Source organism: Acipenser ruthenus, chromosome 1 (genome assembly GCF_902713425.1).
Source record: "Acipenser ruthenus chromosome 1, fAciRut3.2 maternal haplotype, whole genome shotgun sequence".
In the NCBI taxonomy this organism is placed as follows: domain Eukaryota; kingdom Metazoa; phylum Chordata; class Actinopteri; order Acipenseriformes; family Acipenseridae; genus Acipenser; species Acipenser ruthenus.
Genome location: NC_081189.1, coordinates 8,614,512 through 8,634,749, shown reverse-complemented (window position 1 = coordinate 8,634,749; position 20,238 = coordinate 8,614,512). Strand labels below are relative to the sequence as shown.

The 20,238-nt window shown below is 40.5% G+C and overlaps 2 protein-coding genes across 4 annotated transcripts in view; one reads left to right on the top strand and one right to left on the bottom strand.

Moving 5' to 3' along the window:
* The window catches only part of LOC117403965 (ras GTPase-activating-like protein IQGAP1), a 101,261-nt gene that overhangs the window by 26,209 nt on the left and 54,814 nt on the right, over positions 1-20,238 (bottom strand). For all 3 annotated transcript variants that reach the window (XM_058993011.1, XM_058992940.1, XM_058993076.1), the window contains exons 13-28: positions 18,244-18,404; positions 16,950-17,074; positions 14,735-14,898; positions 8,792-8,882; positions 8,122-8,289; positions 7,776-7,918; positions 7,219-7,389; positions 6,982-7,065; positions 6,570-6,641; positions 6,088-6,157; positions 4,854-5,062; positions 4,242-4,391; positions 3,169-3,332; positions 2,214-2,438; positions 1,952-2,092; positions 1,122-1,206 (exon numbers count right to left, since the gene is read on the bottom strand). In XM_058993011.1, the coding sequence (XP_058848994.1) occupies positions 1,122-1,206; positions 1,952-2,092; positions 2,214-2,438; positions 3,169-3,332; positions 4,242-4,391; positions 4,854-5,062; positions 6,088-6,157; positions 6,570-6,641; positions 6,982-7,065; positions 7,219-7,389; positions 7,776-7,918; positions 8,122-8,289; positions 8,792-8,882; positions 14,735-14,898; positions 16,950-17,074; positions 18,244-18,404 (2,223 nt within the window). The remainder of the gene's footprint in view (positions 1-1,121; positions 1,207-1,951; positions 2,093-2,213; positions 2,439-3,168; positions 3,333-4,241; positions 4,392-4,853; positions 5,063-6,087; positions 6,158-6,569; positions 6,642-6,981; positions 7,066-7,218; positions 7,390-7,775; positions 7,919-8,121; positions 8,290-8,791; positions 8,883-14,734; positions 14,899-16,949; positions 17,075-18,243; positions 18,405-20,238) is intronic.
* Positions 10,173-14,007, top strand: LOC117973427 (proteinase-activated receptor 3-like). The gene is made up of 2 exons (XM_034925713.2): positions 10,173-10,437; positions 10,860-14,007. The coding sequence occupies exons 1-2, from the start codon at positions 10,185-10,187 to the stop codon at positions 11,855-11,857; spliced, it is 1,251 nt and encodes a 416-aa protein (XP_034781604.2). The 5' UTR covers positions 10,173-10,184; the 3' UTR covers positions 11,858-14,007.

Below are 20,238 nucleotides of genomic sequence, written 5' to 3'. Positions count from 1 at the left end.
TTTCGTCAGAGGCAGTATTTCTAAAGGTTATTAATAATGATTGTTCAGGCTGTCTTAAACATGTATTCTATGAATAGGAAGGCGAGTTAAGGAACCCCACCCCCTACAGCATGCCAGTGCTCCATCTTATTTCCTGCACAGGACTATCCTTTCCTCTTTTTTTTTCTATTTTCAGAGGGTGTTTCACAATACCAGCCTACTGCCTTATTAGGTGTCCTCTAATGTTGCAGAAACGGTCTCTGCAGCACATAATTATGGAAACTTTTGTTGACCAGGAAGCTTCTACTAGACTAGAAAATTGCGAGGAGGTGCTGCATATCCTGCAGACATGTTTTTGAAATTCTTATCCGCTCCTAAACGTAGATGGAATTTCCCATAGAAGAAACTAATCTTAATAAAGCAAGACAATTTAATGCAGAGTGAAAGCAAACACATTTATTTAAGCAATCTCACCTAACGAAACAGGCATCGCCTACTAGAGAACTGAACGTTTTTGGTCAGATACCCATTTTTTTGTTAAAAAAATTGGGTTTTGAGCTTAATTCTGTGCTTTAGACAGGCAGGCCATGCTGGAGTTTAATATTAAAACTCATCTTTAAATTCACTATAGAGCAACCCTATTAAAGTCCACTAATGCTTTCTTTCCTTTAGGGTATACAGGTAACTCCACTTAAACGGTTGTGACATCTGGATTTATTGGAAATGTGAGACCGGTGAATGCCACAGCGAATACACACAGAGCACATCGGAGGAATTAGCATGTGACAAAACTGACTTTTTTTTTTTTTTTTTTGTAATGAAATCTAACTAAAAAAAGAAATTACTTGGGCAGTAAAAAAACTTTCTAAAGCAAATGAAAAGTTTTGAAACATGGATTTTAGAGCCCTAGATACCAACCCTTTAATATGCACCGTACCCAAGTTGTGTTCTTTGTCTTGCTTTTTTACAATGCAGTCGCCAAGAAATGTAGACGAGCCACGACTATAAAGCAGTAAATATCAGTAAGCTGAAACAAACCCAATAGGCAGTTCCTGGTGTTAACCATGTCCGTCTTGCTAGATTTCTGGAACCACATCGTCCGGTGAATAGATGACAAATAAAAAACGAGAAGCCACAACTACCTTTAAAAGCTCCTCTTCTGTAGCATCGGGGAATTTTTCATGCAAGGAGTTCTTCAGGACTTTGGCAATGTACCTCATACCATAACTGCATGCAAAAAACATGATCAAATAAAACACAAGGATGCTTAAAACATGTGTGAAACAAGAGGTGGCTTTTCAAAGTGAAACAGGAATGGAAAACAACTGAACAATCTAACAGTGGTACGTGAATGCGGCATTAATGAAACCAGCACTGCTCCAATATAACACAATGCAAGAGGTGTGCGTCATCAGCAAAGCTTATGTAATGGTGCCCTCTGCTGGGACATGAAAATACTGCAGGTGGTTTTCTGAGCTGTAGGAATTGTGTGATACAACATTAGCAAAAAAAAAACATTAAATAAAAAATGTGTACATTTAACAGCCCTACTTTTTCAGTTACAAGCAGGGCTGGGGTCAGTTCCTGTTTTAAATTCCGACTCCTTTTAAAAATAAAATTCCCAATTCCAATTCTTTAGAGACATCATTGTTGTGATCGTTCAACTGCTTTCATTTGAAGCCAATTTAATTAACTAACAGTAAATTCAACGGAAGTAATTTATTGCCGCTGTGAAAAGCTAATTTTAACAGAATACTTCCAATTGCAATTTGAATCAATGTGTTGGAACAGATTAAAAGTTAATTGAATTGGGAAGTGATTTTAAATAACGCTGGCTTTTTGAGTCCCCCCCCCCCCCCCTCCCCGTCCTACACATACTTTATTTGTGCATTTCACAAGACATGCGTCGTCACAAACAGACTTACAGAACACTATCCAGGGAGGAGATGACAGAGCTCCCAGACAGACTTACGGAAAGTGATCCAGGGATGAGATGATGGAGTTCAGCACTTTATCAGTGGCTGCTCTTAGGCTTCGAGTCGAAGTCTCCAGTCTCGTTCGTACCTCCTCGTGAGTCAAGGCCTGCTCTGTCGTCACATCATACGGCAGTTTACTGAAAAAAGAAAAATAAATCAATAAATAAAAACCACCACCAAATAAAAACCCTGTAATTGCCATGGAACTGAACACTGACTTCTAAAAGCTATACAACTCCTGGTCACCCAGGTCCTGACCTTGCCTCTCCAGTTGACATTTCTAGTTGATTCACCCACGCTTTGTAAACTTCCACAGGGTTTGTGTTGATGCCCAGGGTTTTATCTTCAATGATTTCCTTTACCACGGGGGCCAGCAGCTGCCTCAGAGCGTTCTGTCCCCGAGCGCCACGGTTAAAGCTGACCACCATCTTAATGACAGTCGGGTTTCCAGTGACAATATCCTGGATCTGATCCACTTTGGACCTGCAGTGTGGAAAACAGAACACATCAAACAACAATAAAAAAAGCAGTAGCATAGTTAGTTTGTAGCTCGAAAAATATTTTTATTATAGCCTTTCCCTCCCCAGTCTGTAATAAAAATATTTTTCGAGCTACAAACTTACTATGCTACTGCTTTTTAATTTACATGCATCACAGGTCTAGAGTGGGGATTTTTTTTTTTTTTCCGGTGACTATTCCCACTTAAGGCGATACTCAATCATATTACACATACTGATGAAACAAAGCTTCTAGGCACGTAATCCAATGCAAATCTAACCATCAATGATGCGTGTGTGTTTTCCTGTTCCGTATAAGGTATTAACATCACGTGTACCTGCTGGTTTCAATGAATGCAGGAGCAGTGCCAATACAGGGGTGTCTCTAGTAAACGTGGGACTGGAACACTTAGTCACCTCCAGTACAAGTAAACCAGACTGGCTGTGATACAGCTTTAGAACGGTGGAGCAAAAAACATCCAACGAACTTAAAAGACAAGGTTGTCAACCACACTAGCAGATAAAACACACATTGCAAAAGTTAAGCAAGATCATTTTTGCTCTGTTGAAACGTTTTACAGGAGGGACGATGGTGCTGTTCTATTAACACAAATCATGAATCCCTCCAATGCACTGAAATATTTCATGCAACAATGCAACTGAAGTCTTTTTTCTTTTTGGCCACACAGTTCCAGCCAGGCAGTTCAGTCACTTACTTGATTTCCTCTTCCAGGGATGTTTTGAAGAGTTTCAGCAGCAGGTATTCCTCTCTTTGGTTTGAGGCGTAATTGTAGAGCGTAAAAATGACCGTGTCCATGAACTTAGTGGACTTGTTCTGGGGCATCTGAAAAATCAGTTTGGCCAAGTACGTAGGGTTCGTCTACAAAACAAACAAGTGAGATTAACCAATCAACACAGGTACAGTATACACAGCACACAGTGTGCCAAAAAGTATGGACACCCTAAAGCATCTGTTGTACAGTAGATCAATTCTATTACATAAACGAGCTCACAGTCGTTTAACTCTCTAAATGGAAGCTTGTTTCACATTCTGTACATGTATTTCTGACAGGGGATGCCACACTGGATTAATAATAAACTGCAATGCCATCAATTTAGAACAGGGACAGACAGCTAACCTGATACCAACCAGTGAGCATGTTTCTTTTCTACTCATGCACTGGTTACTACCTGCAATAAAGTGTTTTCAAAAACAGAACGAATGTTCACATCACACTGAGAGGAATCTGCACAACATGTGACTAAAAATACTGTTGCTAATCTAAACCTGTTGGGACTACACCCTGCTGCTCAGATTAGTGATTTGTTCAGGTGTACAGATCATACTGCTGTATATTTAATCAAAAACAGTTTACCTTTGGGGGGATAAAAATGACAGAGAGCGCCGTAAATGTTCTAAACATTTCATCACAGTATTACAATAGTGCTATTGAGTTTCTACAGCTACTTTAAGCGTGGTTCAGACTGCAGGTCAATTCCCACTGCTGGGGTTTGGATTAGCGAGAGTCTAATGTAAAGCACTAATACCTTAAAACAGGGGAAGTCAGGACCCATGGTTCATGCTCAGGTGCAGGCAGGTTTTAGACGTATTGTATTCATGATTAAACACATTCACCTGCAGTCAGTGCGCATATTTAACCACACAGAGGATATGAGTCACAGTTTGATCTCAATGCTGGCAAACCTGAAACTGCTGCATAGGGCCATGTTATACAGCAATCAGAGACGTTTGATGTTGCCTATGTGTGCTTCTGTGATTATCCAGTACCTGTAGCAGGTAGAAGAAATGCTGATAGGCCTCCAGCTTCTTTCTTTTCTCCAGGCTTAGTCCCTTTATCCCCTGCTTGTCGCCCATAACCATCTCCTCCACCTGGCCTTTGCTCTTTTTGTTCAGCTTCTTGCTGTGCGACACTACATCCTATTGAAGTAGGAAAAGAGAGATTTCTGCTATATACAAAAGTAGAGACTTCTATGGAGCAGTTTAACAAGGCATGGCTTTTTAACTTTGTAACATTGCATTTAAAAAGAAAAAAATAAAAACTGTACATGTTTAAACTGGTTACTATACAAAACTATGCATCACCACTGAAAAGGAAGGCAGCTTCAGTGTGATAGTGTAATCCCCTGGTGGGGACACATTCTGCATTCTTACATGCAAACTGAGTGCAAAGCACTACAGTGTAAAAAAACAAACAAACAAACTTTCATTTATTATACACAAAACCTACCAAACACAAACTGTTTAAAAACACTTCTGAAGCATGGTGGTCGTTAGACTTGCTTCTGAGAGTAACAAAAGTACAGTACTTTACTGAAAAGTGTGGAACACATTAGCCTCAAAATAGGCAGGTTAGTTAAATGTGGCGGCGCTGTGGCTGACCTGCAGAGTGATCCTGTTCTTCACCAGCAGTCCGATCTTAATGTCCATCAGGTTGAGGTCCTTCTCCAGCTGCTGACTGGACCGGATCTTGGTCACCACCTCCTCCCTCAGCCTCGTCACCTCCAGCTCCTCCTGGAAGTCCAGGTTGCTCTGGTCCAGCAGGTGCACAAACTTGCGCACAACATTCAGGGGTGGGCTCTCAGCACCAGCTATAATGTGATGAAGAACACATTGCCATCGATTACCCTACACGCACTCGCCAAATTAATTACATTACTGTCTTCATAGCCCACTGCAGCACGTTGCTTGTCACAATATGCTGGAAATATCTGCAGGCTCGATCTGTTATCACCCACTTGCGAGAAGAGCAGTGCTTTCTGGTTTTCATAAAATGTAGCCATTCCAAAATTACCCGGTAGGCGGTCTGGATGGACACACAGGACAATGCAGCCACTATCAATGTATTTGGGAATGAGCAATAATGTTTATTGCATCTGTTTTTGTTTTTTTAAGCCTAATATTTAGGGACCCCAACAGTTGTTGATTCCAACTCATGAACTTCACATAAGACACTAGCAAGTTTACTTAAGGACTAGCAAGTTTACATAAGGACTAGCAAGTTTACATAAGGTACTAGTCCTTAGGACTAGTCCCCCTGTGTTTCTAAGCCTGTACAGTATAGGTCTAGTTTAGTGGATCTCATGACACTTGATGAATTCCACACTAGTGGATTTTCTCATTTTACTTCCTATATATTCTCTAGCATTTTAATAATTGACATTACATATATGCTTGCATGAATACACAGTATTTCAGTCAATTACTATTATTACAGAGAAACCCAAGTCTCTTGACCATACAAGCACTCACACACTGTAAGCATCCCCATAAGGAACAGTAAGAACTCAGCCAGCACTCACTCAAGCACACACTGTAAGCATCCCCATTAGGAACAGTAAGAACTCAGCCAGCACTCACTCAAGCACACACACACACTGTAAGCATCCCCATCAGGAAGAGTAAGAACTCAGCCAGCACTCACACACGCACACTGTAAGCATCCCCATTAGGAACAGTAAGAACTCAGCCAGCACGCACTCACTCACGCACACACTGTAAGCATCCCCATTAGGAACAGTAAGAACTCAGCCAGCACTCACTCACGCACGCTCACGCATGCACACACACTGTAAGCATCCCCATCAGGAACAGCAACAACTCAGCCAGCACTCACTCAGCGTTCTGTAGTCGTCTCTTGCTTTATTTGCTCTCAGGAAGGACTGGATTTTAACAATTTCATTTACCTGTGAGGAGCAAAAACCACAATTCATTTCATAGCCTTATATAGCCATAATCTAGATTGTGAATCACTGAATTGGGAGTAAAAATAAATATATGAAACATACAAAATAGACTATCCTTCAAAAGGTCTATTGGCCTTTATTAAAATATGAAACTTCTGCAGGAGATTGTTAAGATTATGGCATGGGTATATTAAATATTACCACTCAACTGCATTTACCCCACTCCCACCCACCTCAAAACTATCTGGTCGTCCCTCCAAAAGTAGAATAGACTTTGAAGAAGCATCATTAAAGTCATTGAGAGATTACAGAATAGGGCCCTAAATGTGTACATATTCCAGAAAGCATGATGGTAAAATACAAATACAATCACTATGAAGTAGTTGTGAAGTGGAAAGCTGTGCTGACTTACATGCTCTTTAAAATACTGCTTCCTTTTAGAATATCTTGTTCTTGCAATCCACATTTTCACCAATGCCTGAATCTGAAACAAACATTAACACTACAATTTAAAGATTGTAAAAGTTTTACTTGAGCAAAATAATAAAAAGGCAAAAAAAAAAGGTGCTTTTCAGAAGCTACCTGGATGAGCTGCTTTACAGAGAAGTCTAAACTGACCGAGTGTCATAATTATCATTAGCAACGCATTTAGGGACATTGGGATATTCAAGGTTTTAGACACAAGAACAGGTAGGCTTCCATACGATTAAGACATTGTACAGCGTTGTCCTCTGTCTATATCATGCACTTATCATTCTTACTCATGCTTTAACGTGGTTTGACAATATTTTTACTATACGTTTAGTTTCCTTCAACTTGGTTACCTTGACAATGGTTGGTTCGTTATCTTGGAGTACTTTTATTCTGTTCGTGTAGGTCTTCCTTTGTTTATATCCTTTCCAGGAAGCCTGGAAAGAAATATATATTTAATATATTTAATATATATTACATCACAGCAACTGAAAACGCAATCCTTATCAGATTAATTTCCCTGGTAATCCCACTGGGGATAAATGATTTGCAACGGATACAGGAATGACATATGGACAGTACGACTGTACCTGCAGTTTGACAACAGTGGGCTCCTGTTTGTGGAGGTACTCCAGTCTCTCCCTGTGCCTCTTCCTCACCAGATACCCTCTGGTCCAGGCCTGCAGCTGAACGACCAGGCCCTCGTGTTCCAGCCACAGCTGCTCCCGGTTGTACTTTGCAGTAATTCCTCCAACAATACTCTAGCGCAGAGGAAATGATTAACACAATGTACAATTGTTATGCTTTGCTATGACATGGTAATGCAGGTTCAAGAACACACATATTAACAACACAATGGGAACTGAAGGTATGCACTAATAGGCTTATGCAGCACTGGACACACAACAGGATATTAAACACATCAATATGTGTGGAAGGTGTCTTTGTGAAGGTTTTGTGCGGTGAATCTTCATTTTATCATCATAGAAAAAGCCCACAATCCACACAGCAGTCATTTTACTTTTATGTGTATATAACTAACATTACATATACTCAGATTAATGTTATATTTCTTGAACGCCCAACAGAATCTATGTATACAACGCCACACTAAAATCAACTGGATCCACTTCAAGATTTCCCACACCTGTATTTCTTCCTTTGTTAGCTGAGTGTTATTTTGTATAAATCCTTCGGGTTCATCCCAAGTTCCCTCGGAGCTTTGCAAACTGTAGTAATAATCGTACTTGTCCTTAACTCTGTGCTTCACCCATGCGCTTCCGTTGGAGCCTGTGTGAGGCGCAACAAAGATAAACAAGAAATTAAAGAAATTAAATGCAATCATAATGCTAGAAATTAGGGATAACACATTTGAACAGAGTTCACATGAACAATCCCAACAGGTCTTGCTGCAATTACAATCTGCCAGGGGCTACAGTAGGTGGTGATGTGTGCAATTGCACAAGGCTCTGCAGACTTGAGTAAAGTTGTACCTTCTCCAGTTTTGTCATGCTTTTTTTCACACAGGATTTTCCAGTATGCGTCTGAGCACTCTGCCAGCACAGCCCTCAGTCCTACATCAGGGCACTGCAGTGCAGTGAGCATCTGCTGGGCATCTCCACCTTCAACACATCTGTTCACTTCCGCGATGGCAACCGCCACTAGAAACCAAGCAGCAGAGAATCACAGCTTCATTCAACAAACCAAACAATAACTCGACTCAAATCAAAACCTTTATTAGCCACACGAGTCAACGGAGAATCAATTCTCATTTACAATGACGACCTGGCAAGAGGCTCACACCACCACAGCACACACAAAACACAATAAAGAAGGAGTAAAAAAAACAAAACAAAAACACAACACAATCAAACTCATTGACAGATGCAACAAAATACATTCACCTACGGCATGTTACCAGGGCTAAATCATAGATTTAGTTATTAATTTATACACACACACAAACTCACACACATACTGTACAGTACTGTAAAGTGTTTTTTGCAGTTATAACATGTGGAAATAACAAGCTTCATCCATCTAAAAGGTTTTACAGCTTCATAACAGCGGTCTCAATATAAAAAAAAAACAAAAAAACGAATGCATGCATCATTTCATGTATGTTTTTTGCAGATACACACACGGGAAGTGTTGCCTCCTTACATTTCAAGGCTTCTTCCTCATTCCTATTGGCGCCATAAATCCCACCCTGTATCTCGTCAAGCCACAGCACTGCTGAATCATCCCCAGACTCCTACAAGAGGAAAGAAAGAAATGCAGCAATAGATTTAGTGCACAAAGGCATCATGCATTAACCGCAGCTTGAAAACATCCTCTAGTTGATTATCCCTCCCTGCAATATTCAAGCAGTAGCTCACTCCAGGGAGCACGGAGCAGTAAAGGAGTGGGTACAATCAGATCCAAGACCAAGAACAGGCCATGTGTCCTCTAGTCGTAGCTATGATGTAAAAAGTGCTTTGTTCTTAAAAACAGCAGTTCCATGCCTCATCTGTTCTGTGTGCCCTTTGAACTTCCCAGCTGCTACATTTATATAGACTCAGAGTGCCACTTATTGTTCACTAGTCTTTAATATTATTATTTTGAAATACCGGTTGAACATACCGTACTTAGGCACTATATCAGTATTTGCTACACAAGCACAACTCCACTACATCCAAGACATGTAGACAATTATTCCTTTGAAAATACCACAAGGCTGTAACATAACAAAGATTGCTAAACATTGCTAAACAGCACATGGAGGAGAAAAGCTATGTCCCAAGCGTTACTGTGACAAGGTGTGGTTCAATGAGGTTTCCTTTTGCACAAATCGAGCAGCTCAATCCCTAGCTATTCGCTTTTAATTCAAAAGCAGCAGCGGCTAAAACTCTTTTCACAACGTTTATGTTAGTGCACTGTGCTCTGGACTAGTACCCAGTACACCCCCCCCCCCCATATCTGCACTATTGCTGTGCAGTCACTAGGGGCTTTATAACCACATTATAGGGTGTTGAAAAACCTTATAAAATCAACTATATTCTCTTAGGCAATGCTACAGATACGTGCAGGCTCATTTACAGTTCTCAGTTGTCAGCTTAACCAGTTTATCTTACAAAAATCATTGTAAGATAACGTGGATGCAAACACAGGTAAAGACAATAACTATAAAAAGAGCCATGTAGAATTCATATGGGGAAAGCAGGAGATCACATTATTTTTTTTTTCAGGCACATGTATGGGGTTCACTCGGAACCAAAGCAGCCTTTCTGTTTATTAAGGCTGTCTTTAAAATCAAAAGGATTTAAGTCTTTATCATAACATTAAAACTATGACGTTGGCATTTCAGTTGGTTTGTATTGCAGGCAGGAGGGGCGGTTATGTTTAAGAGATATGCATACAGCATGTTAGTAAATCTGCTTACACAGCCAGTTCCTCTCAAGTTCCTACTGCAGTTCACAAAGCACTAACTAAAGCACTGAAGAGTCCAGCCCCACCCATGGACTCGCCCGCCCACACAACTGAACCTGCTTGTTCAAGATGCAAAACCACTGGAAATATGATACAGTTCAAGCAGCACAAGCGAGACTCAACCTTGTCAATACATTACTTAGTGGGAGAAGAAACACCACAAATATCTCTCTCTCTCTCTCTCTCAACAAGAACTGGGAATATATCTTTGTATAACAAAACCTGCCTTTTGAAAACCAGATTGAGAAGTGTACTGTACAATCCAATCAACACAATGAAGAGATTACTGCTGTTATCAGCGGCTGTTTTTCTCTACCTGGATCCTGTTCTATGCGAGAACGGTAAGTGTTAAACACTACTTTTCAAAAACAATGGACTTCAGCAAGTAAAATGTTTTTTTTATTGAATTTAATTTGTGCGACGCTCTTAACTTGGCTGCTATTTGAGGACTATAATCATATTCCTGTATGAGTGATTTTGACCAAAGAACAAACTGAAAAAAACAAAAAAAACGCTTATACAGTTCCCTAAATTAAGTCAAAGGGGAGGGTAAAATGCATACAAGTTTATACAAGACTACAGTATTTTTTTTTTTTTTTTAATATTTATAAAAAAACAAAAAAACAGAAACACTGTAGTTTACAGCAAGTGGTTAAACGATGCGATGTATTTTGGGTAGATTTACAATGAAAACAGATATATTTTTTTAATAAAATGAAGCGTTTAGGTACAAAAGTTAATTATGCTTTTTTCTTTGTTACAGGTTCAAATTCACTTATGTCAGATATTACTAATGTACTTAAAACCTTCAATGCGTCACCAGTTGGAGAAGAGCCGTGGCTTTACATTGACAACCCCTCAACCATTGAGTACCTATCTGGTGATATCAGTACTCTGGTTATTCCAGCTGTATATATCCTGGTTGTAATAACAGGGCTTCCAGCCAACGCTGTCGTTTTGTGGATGCTTCTCTCCAAAACCAAGACTTTCTCCACTGCAGTATTATACTTTAGCCTGGCCCTTTCTGATCTGCTGTTTTTGGTCACGCTAACTTTTAAAATCCATTACCACCTCAATGGCAACAACTGGACATTAGGAGAGACCATGTGTCAATTGGTGACAGCCAGCTTCTACGGGAATATGTACTGTACCATTCTCAACCACATGTGCCTTAGCATAAACCGCTACCTGGCCATTGTTCATCCCTTCACTTACAGAAGCCTTCCGAAAAGAAAGTGTGCTATAGGGAGCTGCATTCTGGTGTGGGCATGCTTCTTTGCTGCCATGGCGCCCGTTTTCTTCATCACACAGAGCTACACTATACCGCAGATTGGGAATTCTTTCTCAACCTGTCACGATGTACTCCCACATTCTGAGAAAAGGTTCTTGCTCAAATTCTACTCTGTGCTCTTACCAGTGTGGGGATTTTTTATACCCCTCATAGTCGCTTCGTTCTGCTACATTTCAATTCTCAGGAATCTGGACAAGTCTGAACAGATCTGGTATTGGTATATGAAAATGACTGGGTTGTTCTTCCTCATTTTTATCATTTGCTTCACCCCAAGTAATATCATCAATGTTGTTCACTATATCAGATTGTACAGTATTGGTAAAGACAACTTTTACATTTATTATAACATAGCCATGTGTTTCAACAGCCTACACAGCAGTCTCGATCCATTCCTCTTCTTCTTAAGAACAAAATCCTCGGGTTTACATTTTCATGCATCATCCAATAGGAAAATCCTCAGCACGTCTTAGTAACACAGCAATCTGTGCAGAAGTTACCTGGATATATGAGACAACAGCCACTTTGCACGGAACGAAATCAAATGCCAAAAAAAACAAACCGAGTCACATGCTGTAGAGCAAGAGGCCCTGTATACATCATGTAGATACTGTACATTTAAAGAAACTGAATATATTCTGAAAATGCTGATATTTGGAATAGTAATCTATATGCATTTTATTTAACTTGTTATGCTTTTTTTGTATATGAAGTACCAGGAAAAAAAAAGCGGTTCTCACACCTTTTCCAGTGGTGACAAATTTGAGGGGACTTGTTATACTACTTTTCTGCAAAATATTTTTATATATATATAAAAAAATGAGAGTATGGGGAGCGGAGAGAGCGAGGCGAATAAGAGAAACAACTGCTAAGTATCTGCTTATTTGTTTATTTCTATTTGTTTGGCCAATGTGCCCTTTTGTTTTGTTGTGTTTGTTTAAATATTTTTGTTTATTTATTTAATAAAATCAGCTGAGTGCCGTTGTGTTCAGCTTCACCCGCCATCCACTGTTTTGTTTCTGTTACTTCCTGGTCCGTGACGTCACCACACCTCACCACTGCAATCCATCCTGCCACAACAGTATTTCAGGTTAGATACAAAATATCACATTTAAATGTCAGTTTTTTGTGAAGTATATGGAAAACCATATGTTAATGTAACATTATTCAGTAGGTTTCATTCGATTTTATGAAGCAAAATTAGATCATTCTATAAGGTGACGTAAAACTTTTGGCAATAGCTGTGCACTGAAAACATGTCACTTACAGGAAAGCCAGTGAATGGTGCTGGGAACACAAGCCTAAGATTCTGAATGTTTTGTGCTTAAACAAATACAAATTGACCATAATGTGTTCATCTGCATCAGATAATGTGAGGTCTACAGTATCAAGTGATGGTAACCTGAGTTCTACTGAAATTGTTTTCTGATCTTTAAATTATCTGTGGAAACATTTTTGAAAATATGGAGCATGGGTCAAAGTAGACAGAGCTCTGGCCTCAAAAAGGGAACATAAAGTACCTTGTTAAATGATGAGCACATTTTGTTTATCAATTTAATTAAACAAACTCCTGTATAATGACTGACAGCACAGTCAGAAGGGTTGTATCTGAACTGAGGTTTTAGATCTATGGCCAAAACATTTTGCAATATTCAACCCTGTTTACAACCTTCTTTTACACAAGTTATTGAGTGTATTACATTGTGGCGTGCACTACATTTGAACTTTAATCTAGAGAACCACTATGTGGCAAATGCTACATAAATGGTATTAAATATATCATTTTCTGTTCTTTAATTAGGATGGATTAAACCTGGCCAGGTTAAAATAAATTGTTTGTTTGTGCCCTATTTATAATTTTTATCTCTCGTTTAGTTTAGTTGTCCAGGCTTGAGGGGGCATTTTTCAGGGTTCATTGTATTAGGATGATTATTTTTAGGCCTTGTCTTCATTGAAGTCATCTGGTTTCAGGCGAGAAACTGGGGAAACTGAGATCGATTCACAACCAAGGAACAACGTGCAGCTGATCATCAGACACACGGGATGAGTGGCGAGACTCTTAAATCTTTTCTTTTACGCCGAACATTGCTGGATTACAATTGTTTTTTTTTCATAGTACTATGAGCGTTTGTTTTGATACTTTATTTTTTCTTGAAAAACATTTTTTGCAAGTTTGTTTTTGGAGAAAAATAATTGACTGTTTCTGTTTTTTTTCTTTTGCAATAAGGAACTTTATAGCTCCATTAATTTACATGGACTGGTTTCCTTTATATCAATACTCTTGTTTTTGCTTTGAATTGTACTTTTGTGTGCAATATGTTACTAGCAGTCTCCAGTGTTAATGAGGTTATTTTAGGTGTTGTTATATCTTTGCCGTGATATCTGTTTCATTCAGTGTGGAGTAGTGGTTAGGGCTCTGGACTCTTGACCGGAGGGTCGTGGGTTCCCAGGAGGGGGACACTGCTGCTGTACCCTTGAGCAAGGTACTTCAACTAGATTGCGCCAGTAAAAACCCAACTGTATAAATGGGTAATTGTATGTAAAAAAAAAAAAGTGTAAAAAATTATGTAATTGTATGTAAAAAATAATGTGATATCTTGTAACAATTGTAAGTCGCCCTGGATAAGGGTGTCTGCTAAGAAATAAATAAATAAATAAATAAATAAATAATAATTCAGTTCCAAAATACACATATTAATGTATACACTATATGCATTGCCTTGAGCTACAGTTTCGTATAGGGTAATAATCCTGCTTCCTTTACATTGATATGATAAGTTTTGGTCCCATTATTCGCTGTAAATCAGACTTCATCTGTTTTTCAAATCAGTTAGTTTTGGCTTGTGTCTTAAAAGGCTGGTTGTGACAGCTTCTCCAATTGTCCTTTAGCACAAGTGTATCAAAATCTGGGGGTCCATGGAGGCTGTTTGTCTATCTGTCACTTTCCTGTTTTTCACTCATTCATTCTTTGTACAGGTAGTACCGCTTATCCAATTATAATGCAACCTGAAAGGGGGCATTCTTTGGCACAGGGGAGACATGTGTCTGTCTATCTATGTCAAACTTCTCTTTTCAAGTTACCACCAACTTGCTTTGACTTACTATTTAGTGCCATTTAAAGGAAAATTATAATGGCACTTGCTACAGACAAACACCACCTGCAAGCTCCACTACATAGCTCAGTCCTGCCATCCTGTCCAGCATAAATGCAGTCCAGAAATAAAAATACATTCTCAATTGAGTGCAGCTGCAATGGACTGAAATTTATAACATTTAGTGAAGAAAATATCACGTCACACACCACTAAATGAATGGAGAACATGTTCTTTTAGGCATGGGGAAGCTCTTACCTTGCACTTGTGTGTTCTAGCATGCTGAAGCACATCTTGGTAGTGTCTGGCTGTTGGTGGCTTCACAGCTTGCAGCTTGGCTGTAGGCAACAGCAATGCTTCTAAAGTCTTCTCAGGGTCCCCGTCATTAAGGGCATCATTAATATAGCTGATGGCGATGATTCCTTAAAAGAGAACAACATTGACATGCAGTCTGTGCTTCTGTCCACTGCAATTTACCAACAATCCTTTGCTTCAGCTTATGACTCCAGCTAGTCTGTGCCATGGTATTTACCTCTGGTTGTTATTGCTCAGTGAATGGGTTTGCTTTACTCCAAATCGATTTGCTGGTTTTTAAGCTCACAAGATGCATGATTTTTTTCTGAAATGTTGATATTTATAAGGTCCAAATTTCCTATCTATTCAGAGTGTATGCTATTTATTTCATGGTTTAATTATAAAAATCCCTTCCTCATTCAGGCAGTTTTAAAACTATTCCCTCACACAGTATTGACTTTTTTATTATTATTATTATTATTTTGTTTATTAGGCAACGCCTTTATCCAAGGCGACTTAAAGAGACTAGGGTGTGTGAACTATACATACGCTGCAGAGTCACTTACAATTACGTCTCACCCGAAAGACGGAGCACAAGGAGGTTAAGTGACTTGCTCAGGGTCACACAATGAGTCAGTGGCTGAGGTGGGATTTGAACCAGGGACCTCCTGGTTACAAGCCTGTTTCTTTAACCACTGGACCACACAGCTTCCTTTGGAAGAAAAGCGTCACCTGGTGACTGGGCACCACTGGTCAGTGTGGATGGAGTCTTAAGTGTTTTGGTATAAATACAATGTTATTAAATCACAGCTGACAAATCAGTCCGATCAGCTGTCTGCAATGTGTTCAAAAGCGTGTCTAGCTCTGTGACAGGGTGAGGAGCCCTGCACATGAAAAGGGGGCGGGGCAAAGCCCTGCCATAAATGGATTTGTTTAGTTTAGTTTAGTTATTAAAAACAAATGTATTTGTTTATTTTATAATGGGGTACCCCTCCGCCCCTGTGCAATTTATTATTTTGTATTTGTTTTGTTGTATTATTATTATTATTATTATTATTATTATTATTATTATTATTATTATTATTATTATTAAATAATAATAAATATGACGGCAAAGTTTTTGTTATTTTTATTTAAATGTGTTCTGGCAGAGACGAGGTTGGCAGCTCGTCCTCTGCCAGTAGTAATTAAAAAAAAACTTGTGCAGATTGTGGCCGAGGGGTAATGAGATAATTGATAGTTAACCCCTCGGCCACAGTAAATAAAAGCCTGCAGCTTTCTGCACTCTGGGTGGGTGTTCGGAAGAGTGGACGAGAGAGAGCGAGGAGAAAAAGGAAAAGAAAAAAAAAAAAATCATCAACATAAGATCAGTGAAAGCGATCTGCCCAGCCTGATCTGTGTGTTTGGTGTTTTGTTCGAGATTTGCGAGCAGTGTGTTTTATTTTTGTATTTAAAAATAAAATGGCGCCGCAGCATCTTTTTGCACGGCAGTATTTTGCCTTTGTTTCCTTCCTGTATTCTGGCCTGCCGTCACCACATCGGCCAGCCCCGTCACAAGCTGATAAACAGCGATGGCATCGATCACCAGCTTTCTGCATATAGTACTACTAAACATCTAGCAAACAGAGCGGTTACATTATGGACTAGCAAAACTACGCCAGCATTTTATTTTTTCCCAGCAAATTATACGCTGACCAGCAAATTAAAAGTGTAAAAATAGTGTAACTAGCGTTAAATCAGAATATGGAAACCAGCACTTACAAAGTGCTCAACACATCCTCAGCTAGCTGATGTTTTCAGTTGAAATTTCATTCACTCAATTCATAAGTAATTCAGCACGGTCTTTTTCTTTTACTACTACTACTCATGTCTGCCATGAAGAAAACAGTGCCAATGTGAACATTTCTGGAAAAAGTATAATAAAAATGGTGATTGTGTTTAGCATTTCAAGTACTGTGCAACTGATGAATGCAAACTGCTGATTTCCGTTACACTTTTCTGGTGGCACAGTTGCTTTAAATGGCTGGTTTCACAGCCCCTAACTAGCACTAATCTTGGACTATCTTACCTGAGATAACATTAGTATTAGCACTAAAATCAGGGCCTGTGAAACCAGCCATAAAAGCAACTGTGTCACCAGAAAAGTCCACTTTGTTCTAATATTGCTGAGCAAACCTACTTTCATGCTCTTCATGAACCTGGATATTGACTTCATCAATACACCTCTGGATGTCATTCCACGTCAGATACTCCTGTCCCTTGGCAGATGCTTCAGCCTTGACAGACAACAGCAGATCAGCATAGCTGGACAAGGAGAGGAAAACAATACGATGAAGGAACAGGTTTTCTGCACTCACTAACAGAAAGAGAAATCCTATTACATAATAATGAAGTTTATGCATTATTATTATTATTTGTTTTATTTAGCAGACGCCTTTATCCAAGGCGACTTACAGAGACTAGGGTGTGTGAACTATGCATCAGCTGCAGAGTCACTTACAACTACGTCTCACCCGAAAGACGGAGCATAAGGATGTTAAGTGACTTGCTCAGGGTCACACAATGAGTCAGTGGCTGAGGTGGGATCTGAACCGGGGACCTCCTGGTTACAAGCCCTTTTCTTTAACCACTGGACCACACAGCCTCCTTCATCATAAACTTTTAGTTCAACATGTATTTGTTTTTGATAAACCTGAATAACTATTTACATGAAATGCAGAGAAGGCAGGCCTGTTTATACAGCCTATGTAGAGGCATTTCTTTATGTTCTTAGGATGTATGTGTTTCTCATTTTCATTACTTCAAGCAAAACAATCGAGGTTGATTTGATCACAGTCAACAGGAGCCAGACTGTTTTTAGAGCACTTTCCAGCCCTGGGGGAAGCAACCTGCCCTTGGTGATCCTGGGATTACCACCACAAATAAGTGGTTCGTGCGCTCCAGGTGGATTTCCTGGGAATGTAAAATGCTTAAGAAAATAATAAAATCCAGCCGTGTCAGGGTACAGGTTGATTAAATCAATCCCTTAGTTCTATTATTAATAATTTATAGGTACAGCTCTCTCTAGAATGCAGCGAACAAGAGTGTCATCTAATGGCACAGGTCAATAATTGATTTGTACCTTTACACCATGTGTGTATATATAATAAATAATCAAAGAAACATAGTATAGATTTTCCCAGTACAGCTTTCAAAACTTGGACAAGATACAGGAAGCCAAAATCACTATCTTCTTGATACTATAAAAAAAACAAAACGTTTTGTTAAGCAGAAAAGGGGGTTTAGGGTTAAGAAGCACCCTGCCTAGCAGTAAATAGAGATGGTTTCTGTCTAAACGTCTCTATTGAAATCACACTTCCAATATAAAGGGATGTGCGTATCTTATTACATATTTATTATTACAATTAAACAGGAGTTAAAGCAATCGTTTCTGAACACCAGTAAGCCCCATGTACAGTGAAAGCCTCACGCACCGCTGGAAGTTCCCCTCATCCAGGTTGCTGAACCCCATGGGTAAATCACTCAGCTGCTCGATCACCCCCTGCGGATCTCTGGAGTTTAAAACGTCATTCAGAACAGCAACTGCTGACAGCATCTCCACTGCCACGGTGAGCTCCTCATGAGCCAGCTGCTGCTGCAGGAAACATAGGGAAGAAAAAACCGACTGATTCAGACAGCTCTGAAGCACAATAGACACAAGCATGTTAAGCTGCAATTATCACCGACGGTTATTTGCTAAATAAAATACATACGTAAAATGCCTTCTATTCAAAGGATAATACAATCAGACATGGTCTTCTGTCTGTCCAGCTGTAAGAGTTTCATTCATAGCACTGTACCTTGCAGATATCGTCAAATCACCAGGTTACATACTCGGATACTTCAGTACCTTGACTTTACAAACCTCCTAACAAATTGCATTACAACTTGTGGGTGCGAAGCGAATAAACTAAACTAAAAACTAAAATGAATTGGTTCTGTAGATATATGTGCAAGTGTAAAGGGTCCCTGAGTGAATGTAATGCTACTTCACCTCTTTAGTAACCCAACATGAATCAAGGCTGTTGTGACGCCTCTAGTGAAATCAACCTTGCGCTACAGGATCAGTGTGAGGACGTGTCACAAAGACGGCCGGAGTGGGTGGCGTCAGACCAGAAACAGGAACACAAACGACAGAGAGATGGGGTTTTGGTGAGGCTGAACGCGTGATCGCGTTCAGCATTTAATAAACAGAACAGAAAATAAAAGGTTGGAACAGACAAAAACACTGGACACGGCACTACACGCCAAAATAAAAGGACAAACAAAACGTACTAACACACAAACGGTGGATGCACAGACAAACAAACAAACACGGTGAGTGAAAACACTATTTTTACGTTACGTTCTTTTACTTTATTTCTCCTTCTCTCTCCCGTTCTCCACTCACCGAACACCCAACCCCCGACTGAGTGCTACGTGTCTATATATACTGTTGTGCTGGGATTCAATTACTAATTAATTATTCACTTGAATCCCAGCACGTGAATTAATTCTGTGCAACCCCGTGCTCACATATTACATTTAACCAGCACGTGAAGTGATTTGTGCTCTCCTCGTGCCTAAATACAAATCTACACTTTTTAAACACACGTGAAACACAGACCCGTTTATATCCCGTGTACCAATCTATACACCAACATTAACACACGCACACAACATACAACACAGATCACACAAATGCACACAGGGGCGGGGCACTTTGCCACATATACCCCCCCTTGTGCGCAGCACACATGGCCTCAACGGCCACCTCCCCCCTTAAAAACCCAGCAGTCCAGAACAAAGTCTCGGGCTGGGAAGGGAGGCTTCAGTGGGCCCTTGGCTGGCAATGCTGTCAGCACCCCTGCCGGTAGTGGCACGGCTGACAGCCTGTTGGTCCCGTACTGCAGCGAAAAAGCTGCGGGGGCAGGTGGTCCCCCGACCTCCCCCTTCTTCGTAGCCGGCAGCTCCCTCCTGTGGGGCTCCGGCCACAAGAACTCCTGCAGCGAAACTGCTGCTGGGGAAAGTGGTCTCCAGACCTCCTCCCCCTTCTTCGTGGCCGGCAGCTCCCCTTTCTGGGGCTCCGGCCACCGTACTCCCTGCGGAGGTACGGGCAGCAGAGGCAGCTCCTGCTCCTCTGCTCCGGGCGGTGGTGGAGGCAGAGGCAGCTCCAGCTCCTCTGCTCCTGGCGGTGGTGGAGGCAGAGGCAGCTCCAGCTCCTCTGCTCCTTGCGGTGGTGGTGGCGGAGGCAGAGGCAGCTCCAGCTCCTCTGCTCCTTGCGGTGGTGGTGGCGGAGGCAGAGGCAGCTCCTGCTCCTCTGCTCCTGGAGGTGGTGGAGGCAGAGGCAGCTCCAGCTCCTCTGCTCCTTGCGGTGGTGGTGGCGGAGGCAGAGGCAGCTCCTGCTCCTCTGCTCCTTGCGGTGGTGGTGGCGGAGGCAGAGGCAGCTC